This window comes from Arachis stenosperma, chromosome 4 (genome assembly GCF_014773155.1).
Source record: "Arachis stenosperma cultivar V10309 chromosome 4, arast.V10309.gnm1.PFL2, whole genome shotgun sequence".
Lineage (NCBI taxonomy): Eukaryota > Viridiplantae > Streptophyta > Magnoliopsida > Fabales > Fabaceae > Arachis > Arachis stenosperma.
This window is the reverse complement of record NC_080380.1, coordinates 150,004,061-150,026,538: the sequence shown is the minus strand read 5'-3', so window position 1 is coordinate 150,026,538 and position 22,478 is coordinate 150,004,061. Positions and strand designations below refer to the sequence as shown.

The window sequence follows — 22,478 nt, the reverse complement described above, 5'->3', positions numbered from 1 at the left end:
TTTGCTCATTTACTTCTTGATGAAGACCATACACCAAACGCATCATAATTTCTTATATGCTACTTACAAACATGGTCTCCTATATATTCTTCTCTGATCTCACTTAGCTTAGCTTCTTTCGCTATATTGTTACTACCTAAACTGAAGGGTATGTATTTCATTTTCATAAGAAAATTCGGTGCTTCCATTTCATAACTACCTTTTATTTCTATCATATATAGTACATACAGATTAATTGATTGATCAGTACAAGCACTTAAATGTGTGTATTACCTTTTTTTTTATTTTTTTGCCTGCCAATGACCATACATATGAGATTGAGTTGACACGTAATGGGGCACAAGGCAAAGGAAATTTCCACCACAATTTGTAATAACTGCCATGCGTGCTCACCATGATGTGACCATACTCACTTCATTTAAAATAAATACCGACAAATAATTAACTTGAACCCTCTTTCTAATTGCAGGGAAATAATATATATATATACTAGCGGCTCAACAGGCACTATCGTGCCTGTTCAGCCACTTTTCTATTATTTTTAAAAAATTAATATTTTAATTTTTTGTTAATATATTATTTTTTCTTTAAATTTATTAGATAAGTATTTTTTTATTTTAATATTGATGTAATTTTATTTATATCATATTTTATTAAAATTAAAATTACTATAAAAAATCTTTAAATATTAAATTATAAAAGCTCGGAATAGAGAGGTATATATATTATCAGAAAAAATATAATTTAAAAAATGATAATAACATTATCCTAATTTAAAAAGAGTATACATAAACCAAAATATATGTTAGTTATTTACAAAAAATAATTTTTACTTAAATGTCATGAATATTCATATTTGTCTTCATATATTTTAAGTAGTAGGTCAAAATATGAATCTAAATATGAAGAGGCCTTCATTTTTTTATAAATAGTGAAAGATAGAAGAAATATGAATGTTTATTTTTTTCGTTTTAAATATCAAACTGTAAGAATAATTAATAAAAAAAATAGGAGAGTATAAAAATTGTGTATTTAGAAAAAATCATTCATAATTCATTATACATATTCTTATCAATAACTTTTCGAGTTTTGAAAAACTGTCAGATTTATTGATCATAAAAATAATTATATAACCGCTTCAATATTATTCAATTAAAAATTATGTGTAACAAAATCAAAATATAAATTTAAAAATATTATTTACAAATTTAATATTTATAAACGTTATTAAGTTTAATTATTTATTTTTAATAGTATTTAATTTGAGACCGAGATAAAAATTTATATTCAAAAGACTCTTTATCTTCGTGCATAATTCCAATTGTTAAAAAATATTTTAATTTTTTAAATTTTATATTTAATTTTTAGATTTTTTTAATCTCATTATTTTTTTAAAATTTTTAATTTATATTTTTATTATATCCCCTTACTATATTAAACACTATTCTTTCTCTTACTATCTTTATCTAAACACATACTTGTCATTGTCTCATCACCATTATTATATTTCCTTGTTTTCCTTTCTCATCTTTTCCTTCTCCTTCCACCTTCTCTTCACCCGACCGTAATTAATTATTACCAAGTATTATTATCGCAACTTTTAATCTTGTCTATCACTTCGATTTATAACCATCTATTATATTAACTTTTATGAGTTGTTGAAATTTCACTAAAAGAAGTAAGAAATAAAGCATTTAAAATTTTTATCCAAATTATCAAATTAACTTTTAGAACGTATAAAATTTATAAATTTAAATTAAATAAGATATTAAGCAAATTTAGTATGTTGTTATTATAGGTAACAAAATCAAAATAAAAATTTAAAAGAATTATTTACAAATTAACTATTTATAAACGTTATTAAGTTTAGTTATTTATTTTTAATAGTATTTAATTTGAAGTGGAGATAAAAATTTATATTTAAAACACTATTTATCTTCATGCATATTTCTAATTGATAAAAAATATTTTAATTTTCTTTTTAATTTTATATTTAATTTTTTTAAATTATCTTTAATTTTGTTATTTTTCAAAATTATTACTTTATATTTTTATTATATCCCTTTACTATATCAAACACTTTTTTTTTCTTATTATTATTCTTTATACACATACTTGTCATGGTCTCATTGCCATTATTATATTACCTTGTTCTCCTTTCTCATTTTTTTCTTCTCCTTCCACCTTCTCTTCACCCGACCGTAATTAATTATCACCAAGTATTATTATCGCAACTTTCAATCTTGTCTATCACTTTGATTTATAACTATCTATTCTGTTAACTTTTATGAGTTGTTGAAGTTTTGTTAAAAGAAGTAAGACATAAAGCATTTAATTTTTTTTTTCAAATTATCAAAATTTGATGTCAATAATCCTAAAAAATAATATCAAAATATATTACTTTTAACTAAAATAATAAAAAAATACATAATTGTAAGTTTTTAAACTAATAATTATAAATTTAAGTCGCAATTTAATATAGTACGTTGGGACAAAAAGGCAACCATTGCTATTCATATTTGATTGCTATTATCTAAGTTTATATTAGTTTATTGTGCACATTAATTTAAGTGTACTTTATTATTTTATTTTACATGTTTTGAAATAATGCCATTGTATTATAAGGATGAGATTAACTTTCATAATCTAATGCGAATCTTTTTATTATTTTGTTTGTTATTTGAATACTATCTATTTAAAATAGTTACTTAAAGTGAAACACTATATAAAGAGAGATAAAAAATTTTTAGATTTATCGTTCTGGTTTGCTTCTTATTAATCCTCACTTAATATACTCAAATTTAATGGCTTTGATGGTGGTGAATTTTTGTAATTAGTTAAAAAATTTTAACTTTTTCTTTCTCTCTCTCCGATCTTAAACAAACTCAATTTTATTATTAAATAGTTTTTTAAGTTCAGACTTCAGAATATTTTTAACTTTTTGTATAAAGGTTAGACTTAATAAATTACCAAAATTCAAACCTATTCTCTTAAACTACTTCTTGATCGTATAATTAGAATCGTTTAAACGGAAGATCATTAGACCCTTAAAGTTTTTAAAGTAAAAGAAAAATATAATAAAATAAATTAATTAAAAAATCTATTAAAATAAAATGGTTTACAAAATAGAATATATATATATATATACTAGCGGCTCAACAGGCACTAACGTGCCTGTTCAGCCGCTTTTCTATTGCTTAGAAATTAATTTTAATTTTTTTTGTTAATATATTATTCATTTTTTAAATTTATTTGATAAGTATTCTTTTATTTTAATATTAACATGATGTTATTTATATCGTATTTTGTTAAAATTAAAATTACATTAAAAAACTTTTAAAATGTTAAATTATAAAAGTACACAATAAAAAATAATAAAAAATTGTCATAATTTAAAGTTCTAGATAATATATGAGGTGAAATATTTGATGGAGGAGATTTTTATTCTCAATTATGCTTAAATATACAAAGAGTATTTTCAGAATGATAATACTTCTATTGTATTTCTTTAAAAGCTTTCAATATCGTCTATTAACTTATAATATTTTTAATTTAATTTTTTTAGTCGATTTTGTATTGAGTTAAAAAAATATTTTTATATTTTTAATTTTAAAATTATAAATTTAATATCAATCATTAAAAATAAGTTATAAAAAATAAAATATTTTAAACTATTTAATATATGTAAAAATATAAAATAATTAAACTTAAATTGAAAAAAGTAAACAAAATATATATATTATTTATTATTATGTATAATAAAATTAAGATAAAAATTTACAAACATTGATTACAAATTAGTTATTCATATATTAAATTTATTTATTTTCTCAATCTTATTTAATTTAAAATAAATTTAAAATTTAATATTCAAAACACTCTTTATCTTTATGCATAAATTTAATAGATAAAAAAATTATTTCTTTAATCTTATATTCAACATCTTTAATTATTTTTAATTTTATTATTGTTTTAAAATTATTAATTTTTATTTAGATTATATCTATTTTTTCTAATCATTCTTTTTTCATGTATAATAACTATTATTGTCTCGTCACTATTAACCTTATTTTATTCCCTTTTCTTATTTTCTCTTCTATTAATCCCAACCGCAATCAATTACCACCATACCATTATAGTAGCTCTCATTTTTGTTCATCGCCTTGAGCCATAACTATCCACTGTGTTAACTTTTGAGTTGTTAAAAATTTGTTAAAAGAATTATTTTTTTGTTTGATTTAGATATTTAAATGTATAACTATTATATAGATATTTATTTTTCATACTTGCTTGTTAAATCATACTTTATCATTTTAAGAAAAAATTTAAGATATTAAGCATTCAAAAATTTTGTATAAAATAATTAAATAAAAAATAAAAAAATCTATAAGTTATTTAATTTTTTAATATATAGAATAATTAAATTTAAATTAATTTAAGTATAATACTTAAATCATTAATTTGTTATTATATTTAACAATGAAGATAAAAATTTATAAATATTTATAAATTTATTTAGTTATCAATTTTATTTAATCTAAAGTAGATATAAAAATTTATATTTAAATCACTCTTTTCTTTCGTATATAATTTTAATGGCTAAAAATTTGTTATTTCTAATAATTTTATATTCAATATTTTAAATTATCTTTAGTTTTATTATTCTTTTAAAATTTTTTATTTTTATTTTTATTATTCTTTTTTACCATTATCTATCTACATATTTATTATTGGCTCATCCCCACTCTTATATTAACTTGTTCTCTCTTCTTCTCGTTCTACCTTCTCTACAATAGCAATTAGTTATCACCATATATTAATTCATAATTATTACAATCAAAAGTGAATACTACTTAAAAAATAAAGTAAAAAAAAAAAAGGGATCTTGTAACACTTGTGTGCATCATTTACACTCCTATAAATACAATGAAAGAGTAAACTTTACTTTTTCTATTATGAGTATTTCTTTATTATTTAATACACACAAAGTCGTATATTTTTATTTGTGATAAAAGTTAAAAATTAAAGTTAAATAATATTAGTATTTTTTTGTTTAACAAAATTAATTAAAGCACAAAAATAAGGATAAAAACTAAAAAAATAAATAGTTCTAGAAAAGGATAATGTCAAATTTTATGCCATTATGTATGAGAACAATGATTTATTTTATTATATTTATTTTTATACCAAATAACAAAAAAATTAAATTTTATGTTTGTTTTTTGTTATTTATTTTACTTATCTATAGTTTTTTAATTTAAACTTTATGCTTATTAAGTCATGTTTTCTCCTAACAAAAAAAAGTTATGAAATCATTTTTATATTTTTATAGGAGTACATTCATTATATTATCATTTTAAATATGATTTTTTTAAGACACTCCATGAACTTAGATGAATGAATATTATTTTCAAAATGAACCATGAAATATTGATACAAAAATCGATACAAAAATTATTGTGTGTAATTTAAAAAAAAAATAATAAACCTCTAGCTAATAACAATATTGGAACTTAAATTTTAACGCTAGAGTATATTAAAAAAGTACGTTAATAATTTGAAGAGAAAAATTATTAGTGTAAATTTATTTTTTTTTAAATTATCCTTGTTGAACTATTTTACTTTTATTCCTTATAAATATATCTCAATAAAAATATTTCTAACAATAATTTACATCTAATAGGAATATCTTAATGATGTTACTATAAAAAAAATGGGTAGAAATTTTTTTATTTAACGTAATTGACAAAAGAATTTTTTTAATAATAAACCTCTCTTTAAGAGTAATATTAGAATTTAAATTTAGACACTGATTATTATTATATATTGTATAAGTATTAAGAATATATTAAAATAGTATGATAATAATAATTTAAAGAGAAAAATTATTTTTTTATATTTAATTAAAAAAAATTACCTTGTTTAAACTATATTGTAAGTGGAGCCATTTTTTATAATCTTACTATTGAGAGTAAGCAATTTTTTAATTTTTTAAATTTTTTAAATTCTGTTGTGGCTTAATGCAAAATTTACAAAACGTGAGTACGTGATTGAGTATGTAGTTTTAGATTATAAAAATAAGGGTAAAATAGGAAAATATTGGACAGCAAACCCTTTGTATTCCCATTATATATTGTTATAGATTAATTAACAAAGTTCTTATCTTCCTATATTTATTGTGTTATATGTCAATCTAATAATTAATAAAAAATAATATTTTTAAATATAAAACATATTAAAAATAAAAAAATTAACAAAATATACGTAGAGATTTTTCACTCTACCATTGGTAGGTATAAATTTTTTTCATATGACAAACGAATAATATTAAATTAATTAATATTTTTACAATAATTTAAAAATTAATAAATGTCAATTTTAGTATTTTTTATAATTTAATGTCAAATTCAATACTTTACATAATTAATAGTTTAGATAATTTAGAAAATTAACATATTAATGCTTTTTAACAAAGTTTTGATAGGTGCGAACTTTCTTACACCCTTTATACATGCCAATTAAATAACTTAGCCAATACGTAAGATAAATGATGGTAGACAAAATTAATTATTTTATTTTATTTTAGAAAAATTATTTATGTACTCAAATTTCAAATATAATACTCTACATAATCAATAATTTAAAAAATTAAAAAATATTATTACAAAGCAATCTAAAAATAATAAATTAACAAAATATTTATGAAACTTCTTCATTCCATCATTTATAGGTAAAGACATGTAAACAAAAATAAGAATACATATCAGATAAAAAATATTTTCTTTCTACATCAAATTGATAAAATAAAAAAATAATTTTTTACATCAAATTGATAAGAGAAAAGACAGAACTATTTTTTACCTAAAAGATTGAGAATGAATTAAAAGGATAGAAAAGATTAAAAATATAAATTAAATAAGTAAATTGAAGAGAAGGAAAAATGTAAGTGGAAGTTATGCGTCTGCAGTCAATAAAGGTAATGGAAGACGATGCAGGCGATACAATTGAGGGTATTGAAAGAAGGAGAAGGACGATATTATCGAGCTGTAGTGCTCGATCTATGGTTATAAAAAAATAAGATAAAATACGAACTTTAGATTTAAAAATGAAATAAGATAAAGAGTAATTGTCTTTGAATTTTCTTTTAAAAATTAAAAATGAGTACTCAAACATAAAATAAACCATGAATATAAAATACCAATTAATTATATTATCATGACATCTATTATTTGAACCAGTTTCATTATCGTATGTTTCTATTCTTGTATTTTTCAAAAGGTAGAATATAGATACCTGTGTTTGGCAATGGAGTTGGCACAGAAATTATATCAACTCCCTTATCAAATCATCTCGCCATGATTTGCACATAATTATTGATTCGTTGAATTCTCCTTCTTAATAAATGCATGTCAGAACCAAAAAAATAGCAAGACGCAGAAAAAAGATCGAGAACAGTGAAGGATGTTCGTAAGTGGAGCAGTTATTTAATTTCTTCACGATTGCAGTAGTTATTTAACTCTTTCGTGGGTTAATGACTTTTTTTAATTTAAAAACAAAAATGTATTATTACTATTTTGTCCATAAATTTAATTTGTAAAATGAATTATTTGAGGGTAAATAGTATCTATGAAAATTGGACACCAAACTCTGGTTTTGGCTTTATATATTGGTACATATATATATATATATATATATATATATATATATATATATATATATATATATATACTACTTTATTCATTTCTAAGTACTTGTATTTTTTTTAATAAATTGATATATTGATAAATTATTCATATTTGATACAAACTAGTTAGCTAGCTTATTAATGTAGAACTTTATTTAAATGAACAATTAATACTATATATTAATTCTAATATATTAAGAGGTGCATAAATAGTTGCATTTTAAATTAAAATATATGAATATTACTAATTTTCGATTGTCAAATGACATATACTTGAAGAATAATAATGGATGCATGTAAGCCTCGTCATCAACCTTGCAACTGTTGTAAGTTGATAATAGTGAAAAATTAAATACAAAAATATTATTTGTACATTAAAATTAGTCATTAAAATCAACTACTAATATATTTGTGTATAAATAAATACATGATTTGATTTATTTTTCAATATATATTTGTATTTTAACATGTATTTTATATTGATGATTGACTTTAGTAACTGATTTTAGTATATACATAACTCAATTAAATAAAGGTTTTTTTATAGTCAATTTATAATATTAAATTGATTAGGATTTAGATTAAATAATTTATAGTATATATAAACATGTAAGAATTTATGTCATTGTTTTTTTTTTTTTACTAGTAGTAGCTAGTGACCACTTTATTGAAGTGATGAATAGCGAGATATGATACTACTAATAAATGCCGAAACAAATCTCTTGTTTTTTTTTTTCCTTCTTGGTATTGAGTTATCATGAACTCTCCTTCATGTATCTCATTCTCAATTAATTTAAAATCAATACATAAAAACGCTAATTCTTTGAATATCAATTGAAAAGAATAATTAAACTTAGCAATTCAATCATCATACCTGTAATAGCTTTATATTGTTAACGATGTAGTTTATACTGATAAACCTTAATTAATGAGTTATTAAATTATTCAACATACATATATAGTTCAGTGCATATATATTTGTACAACAAATACCACTCTAGAGATTAAGGAATTATTCCATTAATATATTTTAAGTTTTGTTACACATAACAAAATAGACGCTAATTATATATCGTTGTTACACAAGCAACGATATACAATACTTCAAAACTAAATAATACCCTTATTAGAATATCATCCAGCCCATTATTTAAAAATTCAAACACTAAAGAAAAAAAAAACCAAAGGACACAACAAGAAACTGTTAGAATTTAATCGACAGAACATAATAAACAAGCATGTATGATTATCGATTGTTAGATGAATGATTAAATTAAATTGGTTAAACAAACCATTTTAATTTATTTCATCTAATAACGAAACATCATGCATGCTTATTTATAATTTTGGTCGAAAAAATTCTAACAATATTTTTTATTTTTATGTGTAGAAAAAGGAACTTGATGAATTAACATGAAGGTAAAGGAACCCCACAAGAAGTAGCAACCTTTCTAGCACCAGGAGAGTTAACGTAACCCCTCAAGGCTGGGTTTTTGATGTAACTACATAAGCATGGCTTCTGGGCCTTCAGCTTCTGGCAGCATCCACTTGATGGTGGTGAGCCGCTGGTGATGGCCCCAAGACATGGGCTCAACTCTGTTGGGTTGCAAGTCACAGCCTCAGCCATTGGAGCCACCTCCACAAGAACCATTAGTGCCACCACCAACACTGCACATACCTTCTTCATCATCATGATGTAGATATATATGATGTTGTGAAAAATTGGTTAATTAGTGCAAACACTAGTAGTGTGGACTATTGGGATGCATTGAAAGTGTGGTTGTGAGGGTGTTTATATACAATTTTGGAGAGCAATTTAAAAGAAATATATTTACTACAAGTAGTTCTCAATCTCTTAAAATATATTTAATTTTAAAAGCGATCCCTATTCATAATAATATATAAAAAAAAGTAGAAATTCAAGTGCAGTCAACTTTATGTGTAAAATTGATAATTAAGAATCGTTAGATAAAAAACTTAATCAAATCATTTAAATTATTTAACGACTCTCAACTATTGATTACACCTGAGTTTTCACCTAAAAAAAATATACATATATAAAATCGTATATATTATCATGAAAAATATTAGGTGATCAATATTTTTTTATTCTTTTTATTTTGTATATAAATTAATATTAGTCAACTTTTTTTAATCCGTATCATCAAGAGTAATTCATTTTTATTAATATTATAAGCAAAACTTAAATTCTGATTAATATATTTAAAATATTTTAAATATTCTCCATAAACTATAATTTGTTTTTAAATGAATGTTATATTGGTATTATACAAATATGGATTAGAAGAGTATAATACTAACATATGAATCAAAGTATTTCGGTGGGACAAAATAAGAACACAATTTTAATTAACTTTTTCTCATAAAAATTATTTTTTTTGTTAAAATATTCAAATTCATTAAAACCTATTACAATATTAAAATATTCTCATATATGCACAGATCACACAATAAAAATCATATATATATATATATATATATATATATATATATATATATATATATATATATATATTACTCTTTCATATTTAAAATTTAGAAATTATTTCTAACAAAACGTCTTTATATATAAATGATATTATAAATTTTTAGATAATTTAATTAAATATATTAAAACAAACATATTAAATTATTTAACTATTCATAATATTATGAATTTATGATGAAGTAGCCACCTTAAATTTTTTAGCCTCCGTAAACACCTTTTCTATGATTTGTCTTGTGTTTGGTTTGAATCATAAATAATTAAACTGTTGCCTTATGTGGGAAGGAATTAAAGGGTGAAGGTCCCAGCGACAAAAGGGTCGTTGGGATGCAATTATTTTTGCATTAACATCGTCAATGCTCTCTGCTTATCGTGGCAAATAACAATTGCACCGTCAATCCCGTCAACTCCCACATGCCATGCATTGATTCTTAATTAGGATTGTATGATCATAAAATTGATATTGTTTATTACGATAATAATAATAAGAAAATAAAGTGTGTGCATCCTAATTATACTAAACAAATGAAAATATTAATATTTTTTTAGAATCTAGGATAATGATTAAGGAACAAATAGTTAAACAACTAATTATATTCATCATATCTTGTGCCCACATTTCACTAATTGTGATGATCTGATCATCTATTATATGCTTTTGAAAAATAAGATGTCACTATAAAAAGGCTCTCATCTGTTAAATCCAAATTCATTGATTTATTTGTATTATTTGTCGGTAAATCCATTTTAATTAATTTATTGATTTTAATTTGATTTATGTGAATAATTGAACATTCTTTTCATTTTTTTAAGTTAACATCGTTATTTAATAGGGTGTTGTGACTTGTGATGTGAACAAATAATTTTCATTAAAACCTTAATTACTTATTAAGTTACAAGGAAATAATTCACTTTTTTTTTCGCTTTTTATAGAAAATGTGGAGAGGTACTTTTTATGTGTGCGTAGTAGAAATCCCCAAAAGAAGTTGTTGCATGTTAGGTATTGCATGTATAGTAATAATCCCAGCAACCTCGTCACATGTTAGGTATTGCTATTGCTATTGCATGCTTGGTCGGTACCGTAAATGTTGAATTTCGTCATGTTCACGTGAAGTTAATAGTTAAGAATCGTTAGATAATTGAGAGGTTTGACTAAATTATTATTTAATAATTTTTAATTATCAACTTCACATGAAGACAAATATACATAAATTTTCATCTTATTCTATATTATTGTGTAGCCACTGTGATAAATAACGAGAAAAATGATAAATTGACCTTTCTTTCCACACACCATATCTAGAGACTTAAAATAGGGTTCAAGCAAAGTGTCTTGGAAACTTGTACCAATTTAGATAAATTTTATTGTTCATTAGCATTCTTCTTAATGAATATTGAAAAAAAATGCGTCATTATTTTCGAGTTGCTGATGGAGCATGCAAGCAGGCAAACACGTACATAAACACACTTCAAATTCTATATATTTTGGAATCAAATCGAAATTGATAAGGCATCAATGAAGACATAAAACATTAGTACTCAGCAGGGATCCGTGAATCAAGGAGATCAGCAATATACTGGGAGAGTAGTGTTAACTACATACACTTCATTTGCATCTTAGTTGCTTGCGGACCACGTGATATCAAGCATCAACGTATTGTATATGAGAGATAATACTCAATGAAATAATAATAATAGGAACATTATAATAATACCTACATACATACATACGTACATTGTTTTCTGCACATTTTCAATTTCCCATATCTATCTGCCCATACATACATTGTTTTCGGCACATTCTCAATTTCCTATATCTATCTGCCCATCTATCTGTGTACCTTTTTCTTGTGATTCGAGTCTTGTGATGATAATAATAACAATAATAATAATAATAATAACCTTAGAGAGTTGCTTGTATTATGAAATCCAGCTTGGTGAATTAGGTTAATTGAAATCTAATACTAAATTTTAGAAAAGATTAAGTCGAGTAGTAGTAGATAGAGTGGTTAATTTGTAAGGTGAAATGAGAAAATTTAATTAACCTCTAAATTTCATATGTATGATCATGATGAAAAACAAATATTCTTTAAATAAACTTAATCCATCTAGATTGTATTGTTACAATACTCTCCTCTAAGAAAAGATACGATATATAAATCATCCAATGCCATATAATTACTTATCCCAAAATCTTAAACTATTAGATAAAACTACATGAATTTTTTAGTTTGAACCTTATGTTGAATTTTGTTTTTTTGGAATAATAAGAATCAAATTTTAGATCTTTTAATCATAAATTCTGATATAATTTCTTTTTTCTAATTTATATCTTAGATTCTAATCATATATTAATTTTTCGTGTTACAGTAATTTGTTAGCTATAATTTACTAATCATTCTATTTTAATTACAAGTGTAACATAATATTTTCATTTAAAAAAAGTGATGGATCTTTCTAGAAATATAATATGATGAATGGGCGTTAATTTTATTATATGACAGTCCATGATAACAAATAACAATGATGCACAAGGTAGAGAACAAACCATAATTCAATGAACAAATATACAAATTCAGCCGCGTCCTGGATTTAAATCTCTGCTCTCCACATGAAGCCTAGAGTCCAAAAACATATATATAAACGCATCAAAACTGCGAGAAAATAACTCTTAACTATATTTTCTTCTTCTAGATCGTAAAAATCACTGTAAAGGGATTAAAGAACTGTCTAATTTGTATGAGAAACTTTAGAACCCAACAAGTGGGCTTGTCTTGGTGGTTGTATACTTAGTAAATTAAACAACAGCAACCTTCACCTGATGTATGAGAATCACGATGAAGAAGTACATGCATCTTATTGTTTTTGACCATCCTCTTGGGCTTTTCCCTTGCCACGAAGCATGTCACCGAAGTTTCCGAGCATGATGCGCCTGAATCTAGTGTCCTCTGCTGGTGAAGGTGCACCAGTATTTGGCGACGAAGCAGCCTCTGGTGACGGGTCAGTAGTGGTATCTTTCTTTCCAAGCAACCCACCCTCACCGAAGATGTTGCTGACAGATGTCGGAAGTGCAAGATGAGCGCCGGCCATCACCTTACTGATAGAATCAAAGGTTCCCCCTGATCTTTCCTTCATAATAATTTCAAGAGCTTCTTTGTGGGCTGGATCCAGTGCATCCACGTCTTTCAAGAGGTTCTGTATAGCAGGCAAAAGGTAGTCCCGGACGCTATTTGCAGGGAAATCTAAAGAAATAAATATTCAAAATCATCAAAATAAAGTCAGAGATCAGAACTTGTAAACTAGAAAATTTTCACAATAAGATTGTTGCAGTTCTAGATTGCAAAATACTGGTAGCGTGAAAAGATTCTCTTTTCTTTTTTTTATTATTAAATTAGGACAATTTTGGTGAGGATATGTAAAGAATGAGAGACTAGATAAACATCATGATTCTTTTTTTATTTTTTTTGGGATATATTGTCTATTTTCTACAATTAACCAAACAAATGTCTTACTATCAACAGTTGAATAGCACACTTCATAATCTAGCCACTGTTCAACAAGAGTCAAGGATTCTTTTGCTAAAAAACCATGGTCATTCCAAGCACACCTCATTCTGCCTACGTAACTTATGCAAATGTAAAAATGGTAATGCAACAGATTAAACACCCCAAAGCCTATTACAGATTAGAGAACAAGAACAAGGTTGTATCTGTTAGCTTGTCGCTACGTGCAACTTGAATACTGGACTATTAAGATTTCATTAAAACAGCATAAATACATTGAGAAGTGTTTGGAGATGCAAGCTTGATATATAATTAACTTAATGAGCTAACCTGTAGCATCCAGAGCACGGATTGCCTCACAAAATGCATTCACTCTCTCTCGTCTACGCATCAAATCACTTGTTGCATTTGGCGTACTTGTAAGTTGGAAAATCTTGGACAAAAGATGTATGTTGAGTTAAAGGAAAACCACTGAACAGTCTAAGAGATCTTGAAAGCCAACAAAAAAAAATCCATATGGCTATGGAAATGACACAAAAATATCAGGACATTAAGCGAGTTTTTGAACATATTTGTTTTCCGAAAATCAAGGTTAAGGATATAATCTCTAAGTCTTTCTGTTGTATGTGGCACTGCCACCACCAATGCACGAATAACAGCAATAGTAGCTTCATGGGAGCCATCCTCAAGAAAAGCATCCATTTGAACCCGTATTTTGTCAACAATCTGAAAGATACCTCATGTGATCATGAATTCGGAATGTGGAAATGGATTGACATCACTATCTTAATAGAAACCAAGGAGAAACAAAAATAACATATACCGTATCATTTTTGAAGTGTTGAGCCACAGCACCAAATGCATCTATACTTGCATACTTCACATTCAGGTTTTGATCAGATCCAAGAGTAATTAGGGCAGGCAAAACATGAGTTGAAGCAACCTTTGCATCAATATACGGGACCTATTAATGAAAATATTGATGTTATTTTTCCACAATTATACGAAAGGTAAACTAGAAACCAAGGAAAAAAAAAGCAGCTTACAATAGCTTTAAGCAGTTTGGCGGCATTTATTTTCAAGTTTAAATTAGTGCTAACAACCATTTCCCACAGTATAGTAAATATCAAACCATGGTTTTCTTCGTATATGCTGCATTATAAAGAAGCTCCATAATTATCACACAAAAAAAATTAATAATAATAAAGAAAGAAAGCTCCATAAGAACATTGGGTGAAAAAAATGCAATTATATTTGAATAATGTATGTGGTGGTATTCAAACCAGATGAAACGGATAGCATTGATAATCTCAGGAGTGTGCTTTGTTGGTGGATTCTCCATGTGGTTTTCTTCTAGTAGCAGCTTCCTCAAATATTCTGCTAACAGTTCTTGTTTTCCAGGAGCACCCATAACACCAGCCAACAAAAGTGGTAAGACACACATCGTAGAGAGCCTATCAACAATAGCGGATCTTGGTCTCAAACCTGCAAGTGAATAGTCAAATACAAAACAATTATGTGAACTTTTAGAGAGAGGGGATTCAAGAACCATTACCTTTAATTCTTGAACGGATGGAACTAGGAAAATATGTCAAATCAGCATTATCCCCAACTGCTGTTAAAAATACAGGTAGCATTATGCATGTCATGTACGAATCCCCAAACCTTTCAGAAACGGATAAAAGAAACTGCATTTACACAATACTGATTAGCAGAAACTCGAACATCAATTTGAGAAAGAGCCACTTAAAACAATTGAAAAAAAGAGAAGGAAAGTAACCTTTGAAATTCGGCTCCGAAGATTATCTTCTTTCTGTGGTAACATGCAAGCCAGCTCTATCAAATTAGGAAAGCATTCAACATGCATCCATTCAAATGCATCCCATTCAACTTGCCCCCTAGCAAAAGCAAACCATTATAGGTATGAGCAACTTTGACAAAGTGATTTGGACAAATTAGTCATTCTTGTCTATGGCTGTGAATAATGCATATAGATTACAATCTGAATTGAGCATACTATTCTAGTGATTGTGAAAACATGACGTGCCACCTTTTTCCTTTCCTCCATCCCTTTTCGAGGAGGATGGGACATCAACACCCAAATTCAACGGCATTGACTCTTTCAAATGTCCTAATCGTATTATGCCAAAGTAAACTCCTCTTGCTAAGCTTACCTAGCATACATTTCGAGCAATGAGGTAGATAACATAGCTTGTGTAGTTTCAGTGGTGTGCGAAAAGGGGCATGTTTCTATCACTTTCTGGTCTACCCAAGGAAGCAATTCCACCAGCATTCTTAAAAGAATATCTATATTCCAGCGCTCTCTTTCACCCAAGACACGGAGATGTGATTCCGCAGACCCTTCAACCCCAGAAAGAGGAGGACAACGCTGCAGAAGTGGGAAGAAACTTCACTCAGAAAAATAATTTGAAACAAGAAAGAATTTCTCAGTAACAAGGGAGAACTTACAACTCAGAGAAACAAATACCTGAGCTGAGCTTAAAATGTGAGAAAGTAAAACTTTTAAAACATGATCTAATTTGTTTCCCCACTTTATAACTACAGGAACCAATTCCTTGAGAGAAGTTTCCACCACCACTCCTGATGGATCACATACCAATTGAAACATCAACTCCTCCACCTATCAACAAAGAAAACAACAGAGAACTGTATCAATTGTTCAGCCTTAACTATTATTTCCTCAATTTTTTTTCATATTATGGCAAGTGGAGAAGGCTCCATTTCCTAGACCATGCCTTGTCAACTTGTTCTAGAGCTTACATTGTAGCCAAGTCTCAAGTCAGTAATCTTCTCCATGATTGCCTCAAGCAAATTTAGTGAGGCTGACCTTGAAATATTTATCCATGTCTGGGAAAAGTGGAAGCAGCATAGCCAGATTACGAGCCGCAGCCTCTCGAACAACAACAGCAGAATCTTCTATTAATTGCTGTACAATAGATAAAATAAGAGAATCCCGAATCTCAGGCCGTACAAATTCTGCAAGCTCTCCACATGATTGAGCAACAAGCAGTCGACGCTCCTCGTACATGTGACTGATCTAAAACCATGACACCAAAAAACTGAAAACCTGGTTCCAAAATCAGAATGGAAAATAAATAGGTTGAAAATTGAAGCAAGAATATACTTGTTCCCAACACTGTGGAAGCAATTCTGTTTCTGTTCTCATCTCTCCCACATTTTTCGCAAGGCTAACACATGCCTGAAACGAAGACAAAGAAACTCAATGACGTGTTCGAAACCATCCATTAGAGAAAGTTAAGATGACAACCCAACATACATCCATTATTATTCGTCTCTGTTGTTCATCTGGACGCTTGATTAAATTAAATAATGTGTGTGTCAAAGAATCTCGAGTGCTGCTATCTGGGTGTCGCTCAATTGCACACATAATTAGAGGAAGGAGCTCCTGCAGCAAAACAAAATTAATGCAGCCTATGTAGTACAACATGTACAAGTACTGTTAAAAAAATAGAGAGCAAACCTCCCGATGATTGATCAGGACATAAGGAACAATTTTAGGCAAAGCATCTGCAAGTATCTGAATGGTTCCTAATCCCTGTCAATATATACATATGAACAAAAATATCACTACATTATGATGTGGCAAAGACAAATCTCTTCTTCAGAATATCATCAATTTAACTCTTATTTCTTCTCAAAGAGTAGGAGGGATTTTTATCTTAGTATTTTTCAAAGCACTATGCTACAGGCAATGAAAACCAGCATAAACAAAGTTAGTTCACATGTTCTTAACAGAAGACAATCCCTGACCAAAACTAAACTCAATATTCAGTTTCACCAAGTCACCAGATTCCAAAATGGCAAACAACTTAACAAAAAGTGGAATGGACTTACTGTCTTTTCAGATATTGCTTCATCATTGACACTATCTGATTTTACAGGTAAGCTGCTACCCGCTTCTTGTTGCCCATCATTTTGTTTGGAGAAATTATTGTTACTTTCAGAAGCACTATTTATATTTGCAGGATTAAGTAACCCAGGCGATGTATCTTCATGTTTATCAGCATACTCATTAATACTTTGAACTGGTAGTTGAGCAGCTTCATCTTGTACAGCACCCAAAGCCACATTAACAGTGTTAGAGATTGCACCTCGGTCTTCGTGAATCTCTATCGCTGTATCATCTGTTGGTGAAATTTCATTTCCAGAACCAACCAAATTGCTGGGTTCTGGGGCTCTTATATCTTTTTCCTTTAAATGTTCAACTTCCATCTTCAATTTCTTAATTTCTTCCTCATACCTCTCCAAATATTGAGATTGAATATTATTAACATCACCAACAACCATATTATTTCCAAAACCAGACCCTGCAATTTGCATTTTCAGTGAACTAATCTCAGCTCTGCAATCACTGAGATCCTTTCTCTGGTTCTCTAAGGATTGTTTTAAGACTTGCACCTGAAGTATAAAATCAGTATATCATAATTTTGAAATGAATGGTTTCGAACAGAGTAAAGCACCTTTTAAAAGTAAGAAGAAACTACCATATTCTCTTTGTCTTTAAGATCTTTCTGCATTGCCTCCAAGGATTTAGTTAATGTTCCTATTTGAGCATTTGCCTGGTCCTTGTTCTTCAACAAACTCTCCTTTTCTTGATTCAACCCCTTATTTTGTTTAAGCAAAATTTCATTTTCTCTAAGTAAAGTAAATTTTTCCTGCATTGAATTCATGTGTCATTAAGCAGATTGAATGAATATGACATGATTAATGTTGGTAATTTATTCGCTTTATTTCCAATAGTATTTATGTGAGGAAATCTCATTTCTTCTTTTCTATTAAACTCTCTTTCTACCCCCCCCCCCCCCAAACAAAAAAAAAAAAAGAAGAGAAAAGAAAAAGGAAAAAAAAGGCACTATGTATAATGCACAATAAAAGAGACACAAAACCCAAAAGGGGTAGGTTGCAAAAGTCAATTCTAGCAAAGGCATAAAATGTTAAAATAAATAAACACAGTATGAAAACCACTCAGCAGTAGTTTAAGCACAATAAGCCACTTGTTTATAGTACAGTGAATAAAAGAACTCGCCTCAGCAGCCTCTGAAGTTGAGGAAAGATACTGATAATAATAATGACGCAAGGCATCTGGTACAGATGCAGGTGTGTTGTGCCAATTATCCAAGTTCTGATCTGTAACCTACACAAACCGTTATGGCAGATTAGACAACAATGCACTGCAATAAGAACCAAAAATAGCAAGAGGGACATATTGTGCAGAGTGAAGCCAATATAAAATGTAAAAGAATATAGTATCCCATATACAGTTCATACATACATATATAACCACAGCCACATACAGGGCAACTATTTAATTCCTGAATAGCTAACTACATCTAATAATCAACAAATGAAAATCCAAAACTTAAAAGAGTCATTCCTATTCTCAAACAACAAGGAAACATCATTTTCTTATAAGAACTACAAGATAGAGTACAATAAAAGAAGATGTATGGGAAGAAGGAGGATAAAAGGTTGCCACAGAAAAGAAGGGGAGGTTTTTTTTAGGGAGGGGGGGGGGAGGAACCAATACATCATTACCAACCTCTTCATAAAATGTCATTGCAGTTAGACGGTATCCAGCCATAAGCAAGTATTCCTTTACAGCACAATTAAGATCTTGACGTTCGATATCCTTTAACGGACCCAAATCAATGAAGGAAGTATTTTTCTTTTGTTCTTGAATTTGTTGCCCATCATTTAGTGAAACATCTCTTGATTGCGCAGCTGCATCCAAAATTGTAGTATGCAAAACATAGAATACAATGGAATCATGTGCAAAAAGGAATATGCAACTGGAGAAGATCACAAGTCTTAACAAGTTGCATCATATAACACTCAAATGGATATCACGAAAAATATAAAGGATAAAAAGGTTAAGAAAAATACCATTCAGTCCATTATGACTTTCTGCCTTTTTCTGCAATTCAGTTTTGAGCTTTGAGATGTCTTCTTGAGCCAAACGCAGCTCATAATCACTAATAGCTAACTTCTCCTCTGCTGCTTCTTTCTCTTCCAGCAAACTTTGAGGATCTGCCACTGCTTTGCAAAAATGAAAATGCAGAAGAGAAAGTGTTATCCAAAAATTACAAATACATGGAAAAAATGCCTTGTCTTCTCATCTTATTGTAATGAAATATAAATTTATTAAAACAACCAGTTAGTATAATCCAAGACGAAAGAAGAACAGGATTCACCCAGATGACTCTCCTTAGCAGTATGCAGTTACACACTAACATCACTTCATTATATATCCCATGTCATACACGTGTATGTAATTCAGATGAAAGAATTGGCTTTGATCTAGAGAAGGGGGGGGGGGGGGGGGGGGTTTCAGTTTTTTAACTATGCACTGTCCTTCCCAGTTTGCTATTTTATTTCTACCCAATAGAAGCCGGATTTTTCTTCTATTCTTTTACATATTAAAGCCAGAATCTATGAAAGTATACATTCCCTGCATCACTTATCAGGATTGCTTTGTAATTTCTGTGTTGCATAACTCGTTCCTTTATCAACCTGTATACAATGCTTCTCTAGTACTGCTCTGCTGTTCTTTCTCACAAATTAAATAGGGAAATAGTCAAAAGAGAACCCCGGGAATAGGACCCCTGGCACATGCTTTTTTGCCCCTTGTAAAATCTCACCGAGGACACGACAAAGTCACTGCTCCATAGCGCAAAGGAAACTGACACTGAACCTATATGAATCAGTTAGCTTAAGAAAAATCTTCAGTCGGGTACTTTCAGAAACAGAGAACTCATCTTTGTACTATTAGTATTCGAAGTTTCAATGCCAACAGTTTCCACATCACTCAACATTAGTTTAGCAGCAAAATCCAGCATGTTAATTTAACTTCTGTTCGACTTCGCACCTCAAATCAAATTCTTTTCCCACCAAAAAGTATATCCTAGAGTTCAGAATTACTACATTTATCTAAATGTACGGTTAGATAAGTCAACCTGTTAGTTAGTTAGTTAGTTAAAGAAGTTAGTTATTGTAACTGAATTTTCGGAGTTCCAGCTGCATTCACTAGTCACTACTAAGTCAAAAGTCAAGATCAACACACATTTCACTCTCTGCTAACATTTCAGAAAGAAAAACAATGGAGAAATTAGGGATTCAGAAGCTGAATTTGAGATCGAATCAGAATTTGAGAAGTTATACCTCGGAGAGAATTGAGGCGGGAGATTTGATCGGGAGGGAAGAGGGAGGGATCGGAGAAGAACTGCTTGAGGCGAATTGCGTGGTGGTCGCGGCCGTCTTCGAGAAGCTCGTGGAGGAGCTCGAACGCCGTGAGAAGGTAGTTCTCTTCCAAGAGGAAGTTGACAACGCAGTTGCACAGCGACGATCTCTCCACGTCCATTATAGTTTCCTCCTAATGTACTCGGGAATCTCAGATCAGAAATTTAACGGTTTCTGATGAGAGAAGCCATTGATGAAGCGAAGAAGGTAACAGATCTATGCGTTGAGCTGAGTTGAGTTGAGTCACGGTGAATCTTCAAATGTCTGCGAAGTAGGTAACATCTCACATGACTTTTGCTTCCTTCCCGGTCCTTTTTTTACTATTTTACTATCACAATTAAATTCCACTTATTTTTCTGCTGGACAAATATAATTCATCACAATTTTCTTCTAATTGTTTAACTCCTAGTATTGTATTCATGTATTTATCATCATACATAGGTATAAAATTTCATATTTGATTGTGATGTAATTGTTCTAAGAATTTAATTTTAATATTTTATATAAATTAATTTTACATATATAATTAATTACGTAATATTATATTAATAAAAATAATTATTTTTTATATTAACTGAATGTAATTATAGAACTGTAAAAAACGTTTATTTTCTTTGTATGACAGGTTAAGAACTAATCCGTCGCGAATTTGAGTTCTATTTAAGGGTCTGTCGTTAGCCAACGGATTACTGCATCTGCATACACAAAACGAAATTTGAACTTCCAATACTTACTTAAGTAGACGAGTCACCTGAGCACTCGACCAATCTAAGTTGGTTTAGTTGGTCTATTTATTTCTGGGTTTTAGTGGCTTCGCATGTTTTTCCGTTATATATATATATATATAAAATAAAATATCAGTAGCCAGATAGCCCAATCCACCTTGTGTTATTGCAAACTGCAAAGGGCCCCTCTTTTTTTTTTTCTTAATATAAATGCATGGCCACATTGGTCCTCTGTTTTTTTTCTTATTATAAGTGCATGGCCACATTGGTTGTCACATGTAGAAGACTCAATTTAATAGATCCGTATTTGAAGATGTGGATTATCCTTAAGCCATAAGATTCCTTTGTGGTAAAGCCATGGTTTTTCCTTAACGACAAGACAACTTTAGAAAATGTCACAAGTCCTCTGCCCAAATGGAAAGCCTCATCAAAAAGACAAAAAACATAGTCATCTTAATTCTTAATCACTTCTTGTTGCATGACTTGTCTGGTTTTCACTAGACAATTACTCTCAAATTAAGTTCACAGTTTTGATCCAAAAGTTCTTATAAGTTGATAAATTTACATAAATTTCAAGAGTGTAGATGAAGTCTTGAGTTTGATAAATAAGTTTGTTGTACAGATCAAACATTTTGCATGCTCTATTTGATCCATGATTTGATTGTTCTCTTTCTTGTTGGAAGACAAATCAATAAGACAATAACATTCTTCAAGATATCTGAAATAGTAAACATCAGAAAGTTATATATTTTACATAACAAAAGCATTGGTTGGCAAAAGTT

The 22,478-nt window shown here is 28.4% G+C and overlaps 2 protein-coding genes across 2 annotated transcripts; both read right to left on the bottom strand.

Moving 5' to 3' along the window:
* Positions 1–8,682: 8,682 nt before the first annotated feature.
* Positions 8,683–9,468, bottom strand: LOC130973275 (non-specific lipid-transfer protein 2-like). Its single transcript, XM_057897732.1, has one exon. The coding sequence runs from the start codon at positions 9,375–9,377 to the stop codon at positions 9,093–9,095; it is 285 nt and encodes a 94-aa protein (XP_057753715.1). The 5' UTR covers positions 9,378–9,468; the 3' UTR covers positions 8,683–9,092.
* Positions 9,469–12,740: 3,272 nt separating this feature from the next.
* Positions 12,741–21,249, bottom strand: LOC130974182 (uncharacterized). Its single transcript, XM_057898954.1, has 20 exons — positions 20,894–21,249; positions 19,619–19,768; positions 19,275–19,456; positions 18,762–18,869; positions 18,220–18,390; positions 17,570–18,133; positions 17,196–17,270; positions 16,992–17,120; positions 16,839–16,913; positions 16,542–16,751; positions 16,182–16,334; positions 15,868–16,082; positions 15,474–15,591; positions 15,249–15,381; positions 14,977–15,178; positions 14,740–14,845; positions 14,517–14,657; positions 14,296–14,419; positions 14,024–14,140; positions 12,741–13,432 (listed from the first exon to the last, which is right to left on the bottom strand). Exons 1-20 carry the CDS (start codon positions 21,090–21,092, stop codon positions 13,047–13,049), a joined length of 3,558 nt encoding a protein of 1,185 aa, XP_057754937.1. The 5' UTR covers positions 21,093–21,249; the 3' UTR covers positions 12,741–13,046.
* Between the last annotated feature and the right edge of the window lie 1,229 nt (positions 21,250–22,478).

Coding starts and splice junctions, on each gene's coding strand:
- LOC130973275 (XM_057897732.1), bottom strand. CDS start 9,377: ATGATGATGAAGAAGGTATGTGCAGTGTTGGTGGTGGCACTAATGGTT.
- LOC130974182 (XM_057898954.1), bottom strand. CDS start 21,092: ATGGACGTGGAGAGATCGTCGCTGTGCAACTGCGTTGTCAACTTCCTC. Junction 16,752..16,838: donor TTCCACAGTGTTGGGAACAA/GTATATTCTTGC, acceptor TCATGGTTTTAG/ATCAGTCACATGTACGAGGA. Junction 15,592..15,867: donor TTGCTCGAAATGTATGCTAG/GTAAGCTTAGCA, acceptor TGCTTTTGCTAG/GGGGCAAGTTGAATGGGATG.